Source organism: Castor canadensis, chromosome 9 (genome assembly GCF_047511655.1).
Source record: "Castor canadensis chromosome 9, mCasCan1.hap1v2, whole genome shotgun sequence".
In the NCBI taxonomy this organism is placed as follows: Eukaryota; Metazoa; Chordata; class Mammalia; order Rodentia; family Castoridae; genus Castor; species Castor canadensis.
In genome coordinates this window covers 123,080,600-123,101,363 of record NC_133394.1, presented here as the reverse complement: position 1 = coordinate 123,101,363, position 20,764 = coordinate 123,080,600, and the positions used below count along the sequence as shown (strand labels likewise).

At 40.0% G+C, this 20,764-nt stretch overlaps 1 protein-coding gene and 1 pseudogene across 1 annotated transcript in view; one reads left to right on the top strand and one right to left on the bottom strand.

Annotated features, from left to right (window-relative positions):
* Smim14 (small integral membrane protein 14) overlaps positions 1–20,764 on the bottom strand; it is a 47,176-nt gene that overhangs the window by 7,687 nt on the left and 18,725 nt on the right. Inside the window, exon 3 of the mRNA XM_020160979.2 lies at positions 11,753–11,801. Within this exon, the coding sequence (XP_020016568.1) occupies positions 11,753–11,801 (49 nt within the window). The remainder of the gene's footprint in view (positions 1–11,752; positions 11,802–20,764) is intronic.
* LOC109684538 (tumor necrosis factor alpha-induced protein 8 pseudogene) lies at positions 1,720–5,293 on the top strand (annotated as a pseudogene).

The following is a 20,764-nucleotide window of genomic DNA, read 5'->3' as shown; positions in this document are numbered from 1 at the left end:
CCCCAGTCTCCTCAGTGCTGAGATTATAGGCCTGTACCACCATGCCTAGTTTAAACTCAATAAATTTCTAGTAAATGAAATGCAGATTTTTAAAACTGAAGTCTATTAGAACTAAATTTTCAAAAATTAATTAAAGAAGATTAGATTTCTAGAGAAAAACAAAGTATCTCTAGGTGTTTACTAAAATAGCCTATCAAAACTTCAACTGGGAATTGGAGGTACAGTTCAAGCAGCAGAGTGCCTGCTTTGCAAGTACAAAGCCCTGAGTTCAAACCCTAGTCTTACCCCCCCACCAAAAAAGACAAAAAAAAATCTGTACATTTAAAAATAGAATATTCTTTGTAAGTAAAAGATTCTGAAGTTTGAGAGTTAAACCTCAGATTATACATTTACTAATTCCTATTTCTCGAGAAATCGTCCCTAAAAAACTTTTTACGACTCTCAAAGTAATAAAAATGACTATTGTATTGTGGCTCCTAGATTGGCTTGCTTGTTTGCTTGCTTGCTTGCTTGGTTGATTTATTTATTTATTTATTTATTTATTTATGGTACTGGGGCTTGAACTCAGGGTCTCAAGCTTGCTAGACAGATGTTCTACCACTTGAGCCACTCCACCAACCTTTTTTTGTATTGGGTATTTTCAAGATACAGTCTCGAAAACTATTCTCCTGGGCTGGCTTTGAACAGTGATCCCTCTTGATCTCTGCATCCTGATAGCTAGGATTACAGGCATGAGAGACCTGCCTAAAGTAGTGGTGGCCAAAGACTTTCCTTCCTGCATATTGCTGCCAGAGAGTCTGCTTGAAACACTGTTTCCAGCTGAATGCTAGTGGCTCACACAAGTAAAGCCCAGGCAAATAATTCATGAGATCCTATTTCCAAAATAACCAGGGCAAAAAATGGGCTGGAGGTATGGCTCAAGCAGTAGAGCTCTGAGTTCATACCCCAGTTCAATCAATCCATCAATCAATAAATAAAATAAATAACAGGTTCTATGTGAGGTCTGGTGTTATACTCCTGTAATCCCCACATTTGGGAAACTGAGACAGGAAGATCACAACTGAGTCCAGCCTGGGCTACATACCAAGACCTTGTCTCAAAAAAAAAAATCAATCCAACAAAAAAAATCCCAACTACTACTACTACTACAAGAAAAACCACTGTTTCTAACACACACTTCTGCTGAGACACAACTACCTACTGCTTCAATTCTGAAAGCACTGCCTGGACTTTACCCTGGCCTTTGCTCATCTAATCTTATCTCTCACCATTTCACAGAAAATATATCATCTCAAAAGCCAGTGTGGGAGAGCACACTTGTAATCCCAGTACTCAAGAGGCTGAGGCTGAGGCTGAGGCTGCGGCTAGAGCTTAAGGCCAGCCAGGCTACACAGTGAGATCCTATCAAAAAAAAAAAATCAAAAAAAAAGAAAAAAAAGGGAAGGAAGGAAAGAAAAAGAAGAAAGCAAAGCACATCATCTGTTCTAGTTACTCATCTTTGGCCAATGGTGGTTCCTTGGCCTGGCTGTGCATCGTAATGGCCTGTAACCAACACAACTCAGGACCACCTTGGGGATGCAGTCAAGAAACAACAGTATTTTTAAGAGCCTTCCAAATGAATGGGATATATAATAGTTCAATGCTAATGGCTAGCAGCACTAGCCCACTCTGCAAATTCAGTCCTTTAGGGGTACCATTATTTCCATTATTTCATCCACATTCCTTTCTCCTTTACCATTTTCCCTCAGCATTCTCTAGAATACTAGAGGCATTTCTAATGTAAAGGAATGGTATCCTAACTTTCCTAATTAGGTTATAATAGACCCCCAGCCCCTACTCTCCTTCCCCCAGGCCGGGACCAGGGCCTTGCACATGCTAGGCAAGCATACCACCTCTGAGTTCACCCCCATCCCAAGATCATTTATTTTATTCTCTAATAGCTCACAATTCAGCTGAGAATAGAGGGTAACAGCTAACAGCTGAATTAATTAAAGTAGAACACTTTGGTCATAGCTAATGCTTTTCTGTTTGTTGCAGTCCTATGAAATGCTATTAACCTTGGTTCTAAAATGGGCATAGTGTGCAAGGTTATTTTAAAAAAACTGGAAGCAAACGTAAGTGTCTGCCAAGAATGCCTTATTAATAAATGAACACAGACCTGTACAATTCTTTTTGATGTTGGGGAGTGAACCCAGGGCCTTACACATCCTATGCTTACATTCTAGCACTGAGCTGCACTCCCAGTCAAGATTTCCCTTTTTTTTTTTTTTCTTTTGAGACAGAAAAGATGAAGAACAGTGTATAAAAGGAAGTGGGGGTAAATTATATATATTTATTTTGGCTTTTATATGAACAAAGAAACTCTGGAAAGGTACACAAAAGGCTAACAATACCTAGAGAAAGGACCTGGGTTAATGGCAGAATGTGAGCAGGAAGGGACTTTCTAGTGTATGTCCGTTGAGCTCTTTTTTTTTTATTGTGGTACTGGGGTTTGAACTCAGGGCTTCATGCTTGCTAGGCAGGCGCTCTACCACCTGAGCTCAGTCCCCGTTGAGCTCGTGATCTTGGGGAGGGGCGGTGCTAGGGATGGAGCCCAGGGCGCCGGGCATGGTGGCCAAGCGCTCTACCCCTGAGCCACATCCCTAGCCCTAAGTACTTCATTTTTAACCATGTGTAAAAAAATTAAGTAAACTGAGTTAAACCACAAACAAGATACCTACAATACATCAGGATTGAAAACACTGCACAATGAACTGGTTTAGACTCCTTCAACATTTCGAACCAGGGAATGAATGGGTTCCTGGAGGGTTTTTTATGATTACCTGCAGTCTCACTTTATAAGGTTTCAGAACAGGAAAACTCACGTTAGAGTTAGCCTGGCCTGGGAAAATATGTCACTCAAACTCCCTGACACTACTTGAGCAAATAAAGACATACATCAGGGGTAGGGGCAGCTGCATGAGAGCCAGCAGAGAGAGGTGAGAGGGCCTTCAAGTGATCTGTCACCTATGTTTTCTATGGTCTTCACCTTTAGGCATTTATAAAGTCACATATGTTAGCTAACACCTGTAATTCCAGCACTTGGGAAGCTGAGGCCGGAGATCCAGAGATAAAAGTCTAGTCTGAGCTATATATATATATTTTTTCTGTCTCAAAAAGAAAAAAATAAAATAAAACAAAAGCCAAACAATTAAGGAATACAATCAACAGATTTAAAGTCTGTTTCCTCACCAAGAGCTCCCTGTAAGTTATGTGACATGTACTTTTTATGGTCTGGCATTTCCTATTTTGCTTATACATTAATCTGTGTTTACAAGCAAATATGAAAGATACTACAAATAAGATGACAAATAGAATGAATATTCACAATGAAGCTATTAGCTGGACACCAGGAAGAAGAAAAAGCAGGGAAGAGGCAGGTCCTGAGGGTTCCTACTAAAAATTTATGTAGGTATCTGGTGTGAAAGTGGAAACAGAAGAGGGGTGAAGTGGAACATACACCAGTAAGCGCTAACTCTGCCATTTCTGGTTGTACAGTCACATTATCTTCAGTTTATTGCTTTTTAAACTGATATACTCCAAAATTAACTATAGAGCTGGTTTCCATACAACTCTACCTGAAATCCAGGATTTCAGAAGAGGGAGCAAACTTGTTCTAAATCCAAGACAGCCAAACTGTAGACAATCACAAGGAAAGTGGAATTTAGCTCAATATGAAGAATCATGCAGCAGATTTGCTAACAATGGAACTGCAACCACATGAAATAATGAACTTCATATTCAATTAAACCTCCTCAAATACACCATTTTGAGTACAGAGGCTACAAGTCCAAAGTCTGAAAGGCAGAGATCACAAACACCTGACACAATCTGAGAAGGCCTCAATAGCCAGGAGCTTCAAGGTGACAGGCTGGGGAAGTGATAGAGACATGAGTGAAGACAGAAGCATACTGAATACTAGGAGTGTTGCAAGCACAGGGTAGAGAAAAGGATGCACTGTGACAGGTCTTAAGTGTCATACAGGGGAGAAGGTGACACTAAAGGTCTTAGCTGGGGTAATGTCATTATATGGTCTGAATTTTTTTTTGGTGGTACTGGGGTTTGAAATCAAGGCCCAAGCTTGCTAAACAGATGCTCTACCACTTGAGCCACACCACCACCCCTTTTTTTGTGTTGTGTATTTTTGAGAGACAGTCTCTTGAACTATTTGCTCAAGCTGGTTTCGAACCACAATCCTCCTGATCTCTGCCTCCAGAGTAGCTAGGATTACAGGCATGAGCCACTGGAACCCAGCTATGGTCTGAATTTTTAAAAGATAATTATGGTGCCATTTTAAAGAAGTGAATTTTGAAGGTAGGAGACAGAGTAAGATTCTACAGCAGAGCTAAAATAGCAGATGAGGAAGACATAATTAGAGCATTACTGGCAGAGATGGAAGGAACAATATTTAGACATTGAAAACACAAAATGAGTGTATCTCTTGGCTATGAGAGGTCTGGCCATGCACTGCAAGGCAGAGGAGCCCCAAGTGACCACAGATATCTTTAATTCCAAAAACCTGGCCGTTTAGGCACAGAAGATCATCCTAGGTAAGATGGTGTCCAAATCCATCGCCACCACCCTAACAGAATACACAAGCAGCAAGGTGCAAATGAGCTCTACAGAGTGACCAGGGAGTACACCCAGAGGAAGAAGGAGGTGGAGAAGATTATCAAGAACTTGGGCGCAAGTGGCTCACACCTGCAATCCTAGCTACTCAGCAGGCAGAGATCAGGAGGATCATGGTTCAAAGACAACCCTGGGCAAACAGTTCGTGAGAGCCTATCTTGAAAAAACCCATCACAAGAAAGGGCTGGTGGGGTGGTTCAAGGTGTAGGCCCTGAGTTCAAGCCCCAGTACCACAAAAAAACCAAAAAAACAACTTCATCAACCTCGTCAAGATGGTCATCAAGCTGGCTCCTGCACAGGAACAAGCAACTGGCAATGAGCTGGCACTGATGGAGATGCTCAAGCAGAAGGTGCACCAGAGCTTGCAGTGACCATGATTGGCTTCCACCAGTGGACTACACCGTCCACTGAATGTTTATCCAGGCTGTGTAATGAGTGCAGAGATGCGCCCCCAAATCATTCACCGCTGCCTCACTGCCAAGGTCAATAATGTCTTCAGTCATTCTTCAGAATGTGATTTTTTGGCTGCCTTGGATAATCCCTTTGGAAACTTTAAACTTCACTAAAATTTTGTGGTAGCATCAACAAGGTACTGGATGACTAGAACATATTAGTGTGCGAGTAAGACTGACTGATTGCCACTCATGAGGGGAAAAATGATTTTTTTTTTAAAGATTACATGTATTTCAGGAAGACTTAGCCAAGTCAACTGTCAGACATTAGTGGCAGTGCTTTTACGAAGTTTATTTGAAGAAATGCATACATATTGCCAAAAATTCTAGTTCAGATCTTTCTAAACTGGGGGCAACCTGCCAAGGGAAGGTTGTGTGGTTGATAATGCAAATGTAGTTATACAGAGAAATATAAGGAAAGCTCCAAAGTCTTAAGACTTTCAGGGCACTCGTCCTGATGGCACACTGGAAATTTCTAATACATACAGCAAGGTGTTTTGACTCACTTTTATTCCATCCTATGTATATGCATCTCTTTTTAAAAGCCAAGGATTTTCTCTTGCTGTCCTTGTTCCTTTTGAAACAATTCTATTTTCAGATCTACCTATCCTTGATTCTTTTGTTAAAGATTATGTTATTGACATTCAAAAATAAAATTGGAGGCAGTCAGAATGAACCCTCAGAAAAACAGGGTTCATTCCTGTCTTGAACTCAGGGCCTACACCTTGAGCCACTCCACCAGCCCTATATTTTTTGTGAAGGGTTTTTTGAGATAGGGTCTTGTGGGCTGGCTTTGAACCGTGATCCTCCCAATCTCTGCCTCCTGAGTAGCTAGGATTACAGGTGTGAGCCTGTAGTCTCCATCATTAACATCCATTTCATGTGTAAGAGAAAGTGAGAAAAATAAGACTGGTCTTGATATTTGAAGAATAAAAAGTAATTAGCCTCTAAGGAGGATGGGCATGGTGATATGCCCCTGTAATCCCAGAAGTTCAAGGTCAGCCTGGGCTACATGTATTTCAGTAGTAGAATATTTGCCCAGCATGACCTAGGACCTAGATTCAATCCCCATAAAAATAACATAAAAATATTCTATGAAGTTTAAAGGTGTATTTCACTTTTACACTACTGCAGAGACTTACATGGTTAAAGTTTATGTACTATTCACATAAAGATCTAAATTAATATTTATCCTTTGTTTCAATGCTTGCTTTTTTTTAATGGAAATGTGATGTGAACTCAGGACTTCAAGCTTGCAAAGCAGGCATTCTACTACTTGAGCCAAACTTCCAGCTCATTTTACTCTGGTTATTTTGGAGATGGGGTCTCTCAAGCTATTTGCCTGGGATCATCTTGAACCTGAATCTGCCTGATCTCAGCCTCCCAAGTATCTAGGATTACAAGCATGAGCCACCAGTGCCTGGCTCAATATTTACATTTATAATAAACATTCTGCAATAAAATAATGATGTGAGACTCTATTAGAGGGGTCAAAATAAACTATGTCTTGTCTCTCTTTAAAATAAACTGTCTTGACTCCCTTTCCCCTTTTCTTTTTTCTTCCTTTCTGCTTTCTTTCTCTCTCTCTCCCTCTCCCTTTCTTTCTTCCCTCTTGCTAAAGATCAAACCCAGAGCCCCATACATGCTACCACTCTACCACTGAGCTAAACCCCACCCACTGAACTATGTTCATTCACTTCCAGGTATCTTTGTCCTAAGAAGCCTACTATAATTAAGTAAAGCATACAATTGCAAGAGACAAGGGGAAAACAAAGGGGAAGGAGGGGATGAGAAACAACAGACATTTTCGACAGGAGGCTAAGAGAGGTCACATTGAGAAGGTGTCTAGAGTAAAGACAAGGAAAATGAGAGAGTGGACAAAACATGTGGTGAACACCTGTAATCTCAACTACTCGGGAGAGAGCAGGATCAAGGTCCAAAGCAAAAACATGAAACCCTGTCTGAAAAAGTAAACAAGGCAAAAAAGGGCTGGGGGCATGGCTCTAAATCACAGAGACAAAACACCAGAAAGAAGACAGAAGGTAGGTGGTAAACTGGAACCGAAGAAGAGACAGATACAGACTTGGGGAGAACTGATGAGATTATTAAAGGCTGAGCATAGACAAATTCTCAGATTGTAACTAGAATCAGCGGAAGGTGGGAAATTGCGTGCTAAGCATTAGAAATTGTCAAGGGTAGAGCCTCACTGAAAGGAATAATCAATATAAAAATGACAGACAGTAATCAAAAATAACCATTGGGTGTCTTTAGCAATCACTCAAAACAAATACATTAAAATCTCAAACCATATGCAATGCCAAATGCTAACAACCCATGTAGATTCTATAAATAAGAACACATGTATTTCTCTACCATTGACTTTTGGTCTGTATTTAACTAATTTTAGATCTGTCAAGCAGTTGGCTCTACAACTCAAATGAGTTCAGATCACAGTAACTAAACATTTCAAAAATGAAACATACATAAAACAAAGCTATAGGAATTACTAAGGAAAGGCAGAAAAGAACGAAAGGAAACAATGTGTTAAAAACTCAGGACAGGAGAGAATAGGACATACATTTATTAAAGTAGTAATTAAATTATGATGCCTGAATGAACTTCCTATTATTCTAAAACATACATCACTGAATTTTTTAAAAAATCTATTTTTTCTGATTGAATAGAATGTATTTAAATATAAAGAGCTATAAAATATATTACTTTTTAAAAATACAGGCTCACTGAGAAAACTGAAAAGTATCACCCAGAGTAACCAGTGGAAGGGGACAACATGGCTGAGTACTCAAACTTGAGAGTTTTGCCTTTCTATTTAGAGTAAGGAAGTGACATTTCACCTGCAAGAGGAAGAATATATTTGGTTTACAGGTGGGGCTGGCTAAAGAGTCACATAAACCACAAATGTAATAAATGCTTATTTTCCCATAAGGAGTTCAGTGAGATCATTTTCAACTGGCAAAGCAGGTTTTGGCTTTACCCGGTGGGGGAAATATTTGACCTGCACAGTGCAACAAAGAAATAACAAAGAAAAAGAAAAGAAACAGCAAATGACCCTGGGCCAGATGTAGCAAATGAGTCTGGACCAGATGACATACATCTGTAATTGAGGCCAGCCCAAGCAAAAAGTTAGCAAGACCCCATTCTCAACAAACAAGCTGCACATAGTGGAACATATCTATCATCCCACCTATGTAGGAGAGATAGGTAGGAGGACCAGGGTCCACGCTAGCCCTGGGCAAAAAAAGCAAAAGACCCTATCTGAAACATAACTAAGGTAAAAAGGGCTGGAGGTACCAAAAAAGAAAGAGCAAATGGGAAAAAAAACAAAAACAACAACAAAACCCACCTTTCCCATAACTCCCCTCTTCACTCTTCTGCCTAAAAACAGGATATAAATTATTTACTGGACACAACTCTACATTCTTCTCAGCACAGAGACGGCACTGGAGGAAATGTAACGCGCCTGCCTCCATCAAGTTCCTACCATACCTTTACCTTGCCACACTTTTCCAATCAACTTGCCACAAATCTATTGTTCCTAAAGATGCTAGACAAGCAAGAATTCTTTCTTCCTTTTTAAAGTGTTAGCAGGGATTTATTTTAGTATAACATGATAAAGTATGGAGGGGGAGGAAAAGAAACATTTCTTGTTCTCCATGCAGGAAATGGGAGCAAAAACTCTAAGAGTTCTTTGTCTTTGTTTTACGAATCCCTTTGTTTTTAGCTCAGGTTGGCCTTGAACGTGTGAGCTTCCTGCTTCAGCCTCCTTAGTGCTGGGATTACAGATATGTACCACCCACACCTGACATCTAGAGTTCTAAGTTGATTCTTTTAAAAAAAAAAAAAAATTGCAGTGCTAGACATCAAACCCTGGGCCTAGTGAAAACTAGGCAAGTGCTCTACTTCTAAGCTGTACCCACAACTCTAAGATACTGCCTTGAGTAACTTTTTTCCCCTTTGGCAGGCACTGGGGCCTTACGCTTGCTAGGCAGGTGTTCCACTACTTGAGCCATTCCACCAGTCCCTTTTTTGTGTGTTGTGTATCTTCAAGATGGGTTTTTTTGCAAACAATTTGCTGGGACTGGCTTTGAACCTCAATCCTCTTGACGTCTGCCTCCTGAGTAGCTAGGATTGTAGACGTGAGCCTATAACCGAGTTTTTGGGGTCTCGAGTATTTGCCCAAGATGGGTTGGAACCACTATCCCTCCTATTTACACCTCCGAAGAAACTGAGTTGACAGGAGCAAGCCACCACACCCAGTTTATTGGTTAAGGTAGGATCTCAATGACTCTGCTTGGGCTGGCCTACAACTATGATTGTCCAGCTCTCTGCCTCTCAAGTAGCTGGGATTACAGACATGAGCCACCAGCACCCAGGCTTTGAGTTACATTTTACTGAGGTTTCTCCCACATGATACATACTGCCTCATTAAAAAACTTGTTTCCCTATTGTTTTTAAATTTTTTCTTTTTGAGACAAGATCTCACTATGTAATCCAGGTTGACCTCCAACTTGTGATCCTCCTGCCTCACCCTCCCAAGTGCTGGGATATAAGTGTTCCCATCATATCTGCCACCTATAACCCTTATCATAGATGTCCCAACTAAGAACTATGAGAAGTTGAAGAAAAAATTATTTTTCCTCCCTGACATGTATATACAATTATTTGTTCAAGTATGTGAATAGCAAAAAAATATATCAACAACCTAAGATTCCAATAAAAGGGAATCATTTAAACACTGGTGCATCCCCATAATGAATTATTATTATTGAAGAAACAAATTTTTCTTTTCTTTGCAGGCCTTTTTGTTTGGCAGTACTGAGGTCTGAACTCAGGGCTTTGAGCTTGCAAAGTAGGTGCTCTACTGCTTGAGCCACACCTCCAGTCCATTTTACTCTGGTTATTTTTGTTACTATTTGGTGGTTTTGTTATTATTTGGTAGGGTTTGAACTCAGAATCTTGTGTTTGCTAGGCAGGTGCTCTACCACTGAAGCCATACCCCCGGCACTCTGATTATTTTGGAAATAGGGTCTCTTGAAATATTTTCCAAAAATGGCCTCAAACCACAATCCTGCTTATCTCAGCCTTCCAGGTAGCTATGATTACAAGTGTGGTGCCTGGCTGGGGTTTGAACCTAGAGCCTTGTGCATGTGAGGCAAGTGTTATACCATTGAGCTACACTCCTCAGTACTATATATACATGTGGATATATGTATTATTTTTGGTGGGACTGAAGTTTGAATTCAGGGCTTCACACTTGCAAAGCTGGTGCTGTAACTGCTCGAAGCACACCTCCAGTCTATTTGGCTCATTATTTTGGAGATAGGGTCTCTCAAGCTATTTGCCTGGGCTGGCCTTAAATCATGGTCCTCTTGATATCAGCCTCCCAAGTAGCTAGGATTACAGTTGTGAACCACCAGCACCCACCCAATAATTTTTTTTGGACAGGATATCTCTATGGTCCAAGGCTGACCTTGAGCTCCTCATCTCCTGCCTCAGTCTCCCGAATTCTGGGATTTACTCTATACCCCAATAATCATTTTTGAAATAAATATACGTAGGTGTATTCACAATAAGGTAATGAAAAACAACCCATTCAAAATGATCCCACTTCTATAAACACATATGAAATCTACTTATGCTGGAATTCACAATTCTGCACATGTCATATCTCTCCTTCCAGTCTACAGCACAAGGCTGGAATAGCATGGGGGAAGGGGTGACTGTGCTCAGGCCACTGTCCCATGAATGGAATCATCACAATGAAATTCCCTCGTGTCATTAGTGTACGCTAATTCAAAAACAAAATCAAATTTAAAAACAGACTGGATTGGCTAAATTGCTAGTTTACCTTGTTCTGCTCAAGGTATTCTGAAGTTACTTCTGAAAAAGGATGTGTCACATACTGGCCACCAAGTCTGTCACCAACACTTGAACATTTTCCTGTTCTGATACTCACTTTACCATCACCTATGCCCATAAAGCCCTGTGAAGGAACCTCCCCACTGCCCATACTCTCCTGAGAAAGAATGGCCTCCTCCCCTTACTTAGAAGTTCCCAAGCCTCCCAATGGAGGCAAAGAGTTTGCTAGGGAAATGATGAAGGATCTGAATTAGCAAGCTAGATGCTCCAGTTATGTACCCTGTTACACACATATTTGCTAAGAAAAAGGTCTGGCAGCATATACACAGGTTGTCAACAGTGGCTATCTTTTAGTATCCTGGAAGTTTTTCCTTTTCTTTTTTACCTCTTTTTTTTTGGGGGGGGGGTGGTACTCAAGAGCTCATGCTTGCTAGGCAGGTATTCTACCACCTGAGCCATACCCCAGCTGTTTTTTGTTTTGTTTTGTTTGTAGTACTGAGAATTACTTTTTTTTTTTTTTTTTAAAAGCCAGTGTCTTGCTGTGTAGCCCAGGCTGGTCTAGACTGATAGGCATGGTGTGCCACCAAGCCCAAATCTGTGTATCTTTCTTATCTGTGATTTTTATAATTTTTTTCAGGATTTGTTTTTGAGGCAGGTAAAGAACAATTTCTGAGTTAAAAAACTGACAAACATTCACAGTCATTTGGTCTGTAATTTGGCTCGGCAGTTCTTCCTGCCCCATTGGTACTTACATTCCTGAAGACATTCTGTGTCTGTGCAGTAGGACTGGGACTGCCGCAACTGCAGTGAAGAAGAAAACAAGAGTGAGATACTGGACGCAGCCAGAAGTGGACAATAATTATTAGAAAGATGATGTATGTTTTGGGCTGAGGAGGAAGCTCAGTGGTAGAACATATGTCCAGCACGCACCGAGTCCTGGGTTCAATCCCCAGCACGGGGGGCGGGGTACCAATTGATCATAATGTTCACCTATAACCTCCACACTCAGGGTACTGAGGCAGGAGGATCATGAGTTTGAGGACAGCCTTAACTATTTAATGGAGAGATCCTATTTCAAAAAACCAAGTGCTGGAGCAGGGTGTGGGTGGCTCATATCTGTAATTCTAGCTCTCCAGGAAGCAGAGATCAGAAGGATCACAGTTCAGGGACAGCCCTGGCAAATAGTTTGTGAGATCCTATCTCGAAAATACCCAACAACAAAAAAAGGCAGGCAGAGTGGCTTAAGGTTAGAGTGCCTGCCTAACTAGCATGAGGTCAAGAAAGAGGGAGAGGGGAAGGATGGGGAAGTGTGGGAGGGGAGGAAGAGGGAAGGGGGAGGGAAGAGGAAAAGAAACTGTTTCAAGTGGAATACCAACTACAACCTTCTGATATTTAGTACTGAATGAATAACTAACATCTCTACACATTTTCCAACAACAAAAATGATTTGGGGGCTGGAGGTGTGACGCAAGTGGTAGAGCACCCGCTTTGCAAGAGTGAAGCCTTGAGTTCAAACCCCGGTCCCACCAAAAAAAAAAAAAAAAAAAGATTTTGAAGGACCAAAATAACGCACACACATTTAAACAGCAAGGCTACAAGTAATCAGATTAAAGACAGTCTAAATATTTTTTAAAGTCTCCCAGGTTAGGCTACCTTGCCTAAATGATATGCAAGTAGAGCGAATACTTTTGACTTATTTTGTACCTTGCTACAATACACTTTCTGAATTTGAGTATAATTACTTTACTAACCAGCTATCATCATATAATTATGGCCACGGCAGACAACACAGCATAATTTAGAGTTACACCCTAAGGTACATTCTGTTGGGATTACATATGAAGACATATTAAGTACACAGGAATGTGACTTGGAGGTCCAATAAACATACTGTGAACTCTGTAAAGGCAGCAATGGTGGTGAAGGGATGGGCAACAGGAAGGGGGATGTTAACATTCTGCTCCTTATTTTCACATTATTTCAAGCTTCCATAACCTAGATATTCACATACTATGCGTTTTTTTTTTTTTTTCTTACAGTCTGGAAATTGAGTCCAGGGCCTAGACTACATGCCAGGCAAGTAGTCTACCACTGAGCTACATCCCCAACTTGATTATTAAAAGAAAAAAATTCCAATTCTGTAACACTACTAAAAATGAATCTGACTTTGATTTGCTAATATGAAAAGATGTATGAAAAGAAAGAAAGAAAGAAAGAAAGAAAGAAAGAAAGAAAGAAAGAAGTTACAGAATGCACTGTCTTGGTATGAACTGCCCTGCAACCCCACAAGGCTGCAGGCAACACTGACCCTGTGGCTTTGGGCTTACCAGGCTTTGGGCAGAGGCCACCTGGTCTGTTGATAGGGAGGTGATGTTCCTCCCCTTTTGAAACTGAGGTCAGATCAAAAAGAATTAACCTAGAAGGTAACACCCACGCACAGGAAATCAATGTGAGTCAATGCCCTGTATAGCTATCCTTATCTCAACCAGCAAAAACTCTTGTTCCTTCCTATTATTGCTTATACTCTCTCTAAAACAAAATTAGAAATAAGGGCAAAATTGTTTCTGCTGGGTATTGGGGGGGGAGAGGGAGGGGGCAGAGTGGGTGGTAAGGGAGGGGGTAGGGGCAGTGGGGAGAAATGAACCAATCCTTGTATGCACATATGAATAATAAAAGAAAAATGAAAAAAAAAAAAAAAGAAAAGAAACTGAGGACACAGCCCTGATGATACTTCAATCATGCTTTCTTTGTCTTCAATAAGGCACTTTGCAAGCAAGTTGGCTCTGCCCTGTAAAATGCAAAAAGTCCAAAGCCATTCTGCAATCCCAGCCAGTCTTTTCTGTTCAGTTCAAGCTGATGCATTCCTGCAAGGGTTCCTGATTACTTTGGTGGTTCAGGTCCGTATGAATCTCCACCAATCTCTGTTTTCAAGACACTTAGTGTTCCCTTCTGCACATGTCTTCTCACTTTCTGTCACATGGACAGGCTAAGAACTTTCTAAATCTTTAATTTATGGATCCTATTTTGCTTAATTCCATGTTTAATTCATTTCTTCTTTTTTCCAACTTTTACTATAAACAAGAACCAAATCATTCCTTCGCTATTTTGCTTAGAAATCTCTTCTGCTAAAGATCTAATTTCATCATTCATAAATTCTACCTTCTACACAGTAAAACACAAATACAATTGAGTCAAATATCTGCCATTTTGTAACAAAGAATAACTCACCACTGTTTCAGAATGGCTGTTATTGGTTGGCTTTCTACCAAAATTCTGTATGTGATCATCCACATATCCTCTAAGACAATGAAAGCTTTCCGGCAGCTCTCCTCTCCTTTCTGAGCCCTCTGCCAAATTGCCTGTAATGTCCACATTTCTACCAGCAGGTTTCCACAACATCATCAGTTTGTTCTAGCATGCACCTAAAACTCTCCAGTCTGGACCCGGATCCAATTCCACAACCATTTGCACATTATAGGTGTCTGTTACTGCAGCACACGATAGGAACTTCTCAGTCCCAGTTTCTACCTTAGTTAGCTCAGGGTGCAATTACAAGTACAACAGACTAGGTGGTTTAAGCAGCAAACATTTCTCTCTCAAAATTCTGGAGGCTGGAAAGTCTAAGATCAAGGTTCTGGCTAATTTGATTCTTAGTGAGGGCTCTCTTCTTGATTCATAGATGGACATCTTCTTGGCTATTGTCTCACAGGTAGAGGAGATCTGTGTCCCTTTTTTTTTTTTTTTTTTTTGTACTGAGGATTAAACATGCTAGTCAAGTACTCTATCACTTGAGCTACATCCCCAGCCCATTGCTTTTATTTTCTTTGGAGACATGATCTCAATAACTTTGTTCTGGTTGGCTTCGAACTCATGACCCTCCTGTCTCTGCTTTATATGTAGCTGTGATTACAGGCATGAATAACCATGCCTGCCTTGTGTCTTTTTCTTTTTGGTAGGAATGGGGTTTGAACTCAGGGCTTCATACTTGCCAAGCAGGTGCTCTACCTCTTGAGCCACACCTCCAGTCCATTTTGCTTTGGTTATTTTGGAGATGGGGGAGGGTCTCATGAACTGTTTACCTGGGCTGGCCTCAAACCTCAATCATCCTGATCTCAGTCTCCCAAGTAGCTAGGGTTACAGGTGTGAGCCACAGGCTCCCAGCTTGTGTCTTTTCTTATAAGGGCACTAACCCTATTATGAGGCCTCTACTCTCATGACTAATCACCTCCCAAAAACTCCACCTCCAAATATTAGCACACTGGGAATTAAGGGTTCATCACACAATTTTTTTGGGGGGAGGGGGAACCACAATCATTCAGTTCAGGTTGACTCGTGTGTGTATGTGTGTGTGTGTGTGTGTGTGTGTGTGTGTGTGTGTACGTACTGAGTTCAAACCCCCAGTACCACCCCAACTCTCCCCCCGCCAAAAAAAAAAGTAAGATTTGAGCCAGCCTAGGCTCCAGTGGCTTACACCTGTATGCCTAGCTTCTTGGGGGAGGATGTGGGGAAAACCCTCATACACTGCTGGTGGGAATATAAACTAGTACACTATGGAAAACTGTGTGGAGGCGCCTTAAAAAACTAAATATAGAACTGCCACATGATCCAGCAATTCCACTCCTTAGGGATATACTCTAAAGAATGTGAGTCAGGTTAAAATAAAGGCACCTGCACTCCCATGTTTACTTCAGCATTATTCACAATAGCAAGCTAAGGAAAGAGCCAAAATTCCCCACCACTGATGAATGGACTAAGAAAATGTGGTGTTTATGTACAATGGAATTTTACTTAGCCACAAAGAAGAATGAAATTTTGTCATTTGCAGGTAAATGAATGGAACTGGAGAACATCATCTTAAGTTAGTCAGGCTCAGAAGGCCAAAAGTCACATGTTTTCTCTAATATGTGGAATACAGACCTAATACAAATACAGTAATATTATGAAAAAAAGGTCACTCTAAGAGGAGGTAACATATGAAAGAGGGAGGTAAAAGAAGGAAGTTAAGAAAGTGAATATAGTTGATGTACTCTCTATACAAGAACAAATATATAGTTTTTAAACCTGTTGAAATCACCGTAAAAAGGGAACAAAAGTAGAAAGAAAAACAGAGATGAACCAATTCAGATTATAATACTTATATGCATGGAAATGTCACAAGGAAACTCCCTATGTAGCTCTCTTAAACAATGAAAAATGTCAATTTTCTTTTTTTTTCATTTACAAATATCAGAGAACAGGAGGGTAGAATAGGTCCTACAGTGGGGGATAGAGGAGGTTGGTACCAATGGGAAGGGGAAGGTGTTGGGGAAAGGGAGTGGGAGGGTGAATATAGTTCAAATACTGTGTACACATGTATGTAAATGGAAAAATGATACCTGTTGAAACTATTCAGTAATGGGGGGAGGGGTGAATTCAAGTATGATATATTTGATATATTGTAAGAACTTTTGTAAATGCCACAATGTACCCCCACTCAGCACAATAAAAAAATAACATAAAAATGAGATTTCAGGGCTGGGCTTGGAGGCGCATATGTGTAATCCCAGCTACTTGGGAGGCAGAGGTAGGAAGATTATAGTCTGGGGTTGGCCACAGTAAAAATAGGAGACCCTATCTGAAAAACAAACTTAAAAGCAAAAAAGAACAGGGGGTGTGGCTCAAGTGGTAGAGAGCTTGCCTAGCAAGTGAGAGGCCCTGAGTTCAATCCCCATTACTGCCACACATACACATACACAAAAAAGCAGAAGTTTCAATTATATTATTTAGATTAAGAGCTAAAATACAGAGCTCAACAATTAAAAAAAAAAGAAGAAGATTACATACATCCCAAATCTTAGGTTACAAGAGAAAAAAGAATAAAAATAATTCAAGTTCCTATTTCTAATTCTCTCTGTTCCTTTTGTGCCTGATCTTGGCCAATAAAAATTTGTCATGAGTGGAAGAAATTATATACTAAGAGACCACAAGTTAGAGAGGCATAGGAGGATGAGAAAGTGCGTAAAAAGGGAGAAGAGTAAAACCAGAATAATTCTGCAAATGGTTTTAATGGAAACAGAAAAGGTCCCTTTCTCTAGGCTGTTTTCATGGTTGTAAAGAAATGGAAGAATTATTTTTAAAGAACAGTAAATAAATAATAATGGAAACAATCTGGTTTTTCTTTGTCTTTTTCTAAGTAACACTAGACAACTTAAAAGAATGATTTATGGGGCTATGTTGTGTTGCTCACATGGTGTCCTTGAGTTTAATCGCTAGTACAGAAAGAAAAATGACTTATAATTAGACTGAGGTTTGGTATAGCACCTTTTGACCTATGTAATAGTGTTATACTGTTATCACTAAAATTCCATATTTAACATTGACCATATTCCTACATTAAATACACATCGAACATGATAAATCTGATGCTAGGGTTTTTTTGGCAGTACTGGGGATTGAACCCAGGGCCTCATGCAGGCTAAGCGAGCACTCTACCTCTTGAGCCATGCCCCCACTCTGAATTGAAAGGGGGACTCACTGTATATCTATTCTTATCTACTTCTTTGAGTCCTTTTCAACAATATTTAACTAGTATTAAAAATCTTAAGTTGAGTGCAGGTGGCTCACATCTTTAATCCTGGCTACTCAGAAGGCAGAGACCAGAAGGATCAAGGTTCCAAGCCATCAGGGGAAACAGTTTGTTAGACCCCATCTTGAAAATACACAATACAAAAAAGGGCTAGAAAGGTAACTTGAATGGTAGACTGAAACTCTGAGTTCAAACCCCAGTACCACCAAAATAATAATAATAATCAGAGCAAAATGGACTGCAGGAATGGCTTAAGTGATAAAGTACTTGCTTTGCAAAGTCAAAGCCCTGAGTTCAAATGCCAGTCCCAGTCAAAAAAAAAAACCTTAAAGTATTACACTAGGAAAGAAAAATGTCCATGATTTGAGATAGCATCTCCATTTTTTTTAGTGTTTCTAATCATCCCTGAAACAGAAGCATTCTAAGTGCATGTGGCAAAATACAAATGCATTAAAAATAATCAAGCCAGGCGCTGGTGGCTCACATCTGTAATCCTAGCTACTCAAGAGGCAGAGATCAGGAGGATCGCAGTTTGAAGCCAGTCCAGGCAAACAGTTCCATGAAACCCTATCTCGAAAAACTCTTTACAAAAATAGGGCTGGTGGAGTGGCTCAAGGTGATGGTCCTGAGTTCAAGCCCCAGTACCGGAAAAAAAAAAAAAAGAAGAAGAATCAAATACTCATGCAATCCAATGATATATAATTACAACAAAGGAAAGAAATATACCAAGAGAGTGAGTAAAGCTTTGTCATGAGCACCCCAAAATGGACATTCTTTGTCCTGCAGCCATCAGCTTTGAACTTAAAACCCTATTAGTTTATAATGCACACTTTAAAATATTCATCACAGTCAGATAGTTGTTTGTTTTACATTCCATATTGCAGGTAAATAAAATAAATTAAAAACAAATTTGTATCCTTTGTACTAAAACTTACATAAGCAGTGATGAGTCAGTAATAAAGAGGAGTCTGAATCTGGTTTGTGTCTACAAAGTCTTTCTTTCTATTCTTTCTTTTCTTTTTTTGGCAGTCCTGGGGTTTGACTCAAGGCCTTTCTATTTTTTACAAACTTTTGTTTTTTACATTCTACTAAGAACAATCCTATCAATTTAGCAATCAAAGAAGGTAATAAGCTTCAGTAAAACTGTTGAAAAGCTAAAAGTTGTAGATTATTTCTTTTGAAATCATTTCAAATGTGTTTGAGTATACTGTGGCCTTATTTTCTTCAACTGCATTGCATGTTTTTCTGTTCATATTTATCAATGAAGGACTAGGAGCGAACACTCAGGGTATACAGATGACTTCCCTCATCAGAGAGGCACACAGGCAAGCTGGAGTACCACTCAAATTTTAAGTAGGGAAGCCTCATTCTAAGGCTTTTGAGCACATCACTCCTGAGCCAGGCATTCTTTCTTTTTCTTCCTGCTTTTTTAGCTACTTCAGAGGTGCGGGGTTACTGTAGCTTCCCTCTTAGTCATGAACATCCAACTAAGAGCCCTCTCCTTGCATCACATTCCACCTGATAGTAACAAAGGCCTTAAACCAGTCACTTCATATTCCACAGAGAGGAAAAGATGCACAATCACTTCAACTTCTTTGTACTTACTGAACTTGGAAGTTTTGCTTTCGTTTTGGTTGCTAGCTCTAATTTTTATTGGTTATTCAGGTACACAATTTAGAGTCAAACAGTTCTACAAGGTTTGTTCTGAAAAGTAGACTCCTCATCCCTCCCTACCATTTTCCCTTCCGTGGAGAAGCACTTTCTACTTCCAGCTGGTTATTTTAGTACTTACTCCCATGCCTTTTGTGTATCAATATGCACTATTGCTACTTCTTGGTTTTTGAGTTTTAAGCAGTATCTACACATGCACCTGTAGGGAATATGAAGATCTCGTTCTCTTTCCCTGACCCACAGTGCGTGTTACCATCTTCTACCTGCTAATGAGAGTTATAAAGTAGGTTAGCTAAATACTCATTTTGCACATTATGATTACATAGATGACCTTCACAGTTAAACGTGCATTGTAATTATTTTTTCTTTTCTGCACTATTTTCTGTGTTTCTTTATAGTTAGTAGTATTCTTCTATAGCCGGGCATTAGTGGCTCATGCTCCTAAGCCTAGGTACTCAGGAGGCAGGGATCCAGAGGATCACAGTTCAAGGCCAAGTCACGCAAATAGTTCTTGAGACTCTATCTTGAAAAACACAACACAAAAAGGGCTGGCAGAGTGGCTCAAGTGGTAAAACACGTGCCTAACAAGCATGAAGTCCTGACTACAAATTCCAGTACCACCAAAAACATATGTATAAATGTATCTTACATATATGTATACATATAGATTTATATAAATATATTTTATATATCATATATATATGTTTGGTTTTCTATGATTTTTTGTGACTTGTTTCAGTTATCCAGATCATCAGGTATCTTCCATCACTTCATCTTTCTGAAAGTCTTTCTCAGAGCTACATGACCACCCCTCCTAACTAAGATAGGTGCTCAAAAGTTTAGGGGCACAGCCACCACCTTGGGATCTCCCTTTACCATTATTCTGAGAGGTACTTCACCTCTCTCCAGGTTCTGTATCTCCTAATTTTCTTTCTTTTTTCTTAGTTTATGCCCTCATTTTTGTGAAACACAGTTCACACTCTAGTAAATTCCTACACAAAGGTCCTTCAGATACAATTTTTGAAGCCCCCCCCCCTTCCTTCTTTCTTCTGGAATCTTTGAGAGTACTACCAGCATGTTAGTTATAGGAGAGGAACACCCATCACTAATTTATATTATGTAAAAATATCCAGCACAGTCTTAAAAATATGAACTTTTAAAGGGTTTGTAAAAATCTCAAATTTATTTTCACATAATTTCAGAGTGCTTCAAACCATGACTGCCATAAACGATGTCCGTTTAAGCATGGTTAGCACAAATTGCTGTGCTCACATACGCCCATACAGTTAAACAAGGTTTTGCTGACATTCTACAAAAGTAGAGACTAGAAATACATAGATCGTCGGGCTGGAAGAGTGGCTCAAGTGATACAGCTAGACTTTGCCTAACAAAGTCTAGCAAGTGTGAGATCTGAGTTCAGGCCTAGCACTACAAACAAAAAAAAAGAAATACATAGATCGTAAAAAATAGAAAAGTGGGGCTAGGCTGGGTGTGTACCTCAGAGGTAGAGTGCTTGCTTAGCATATGC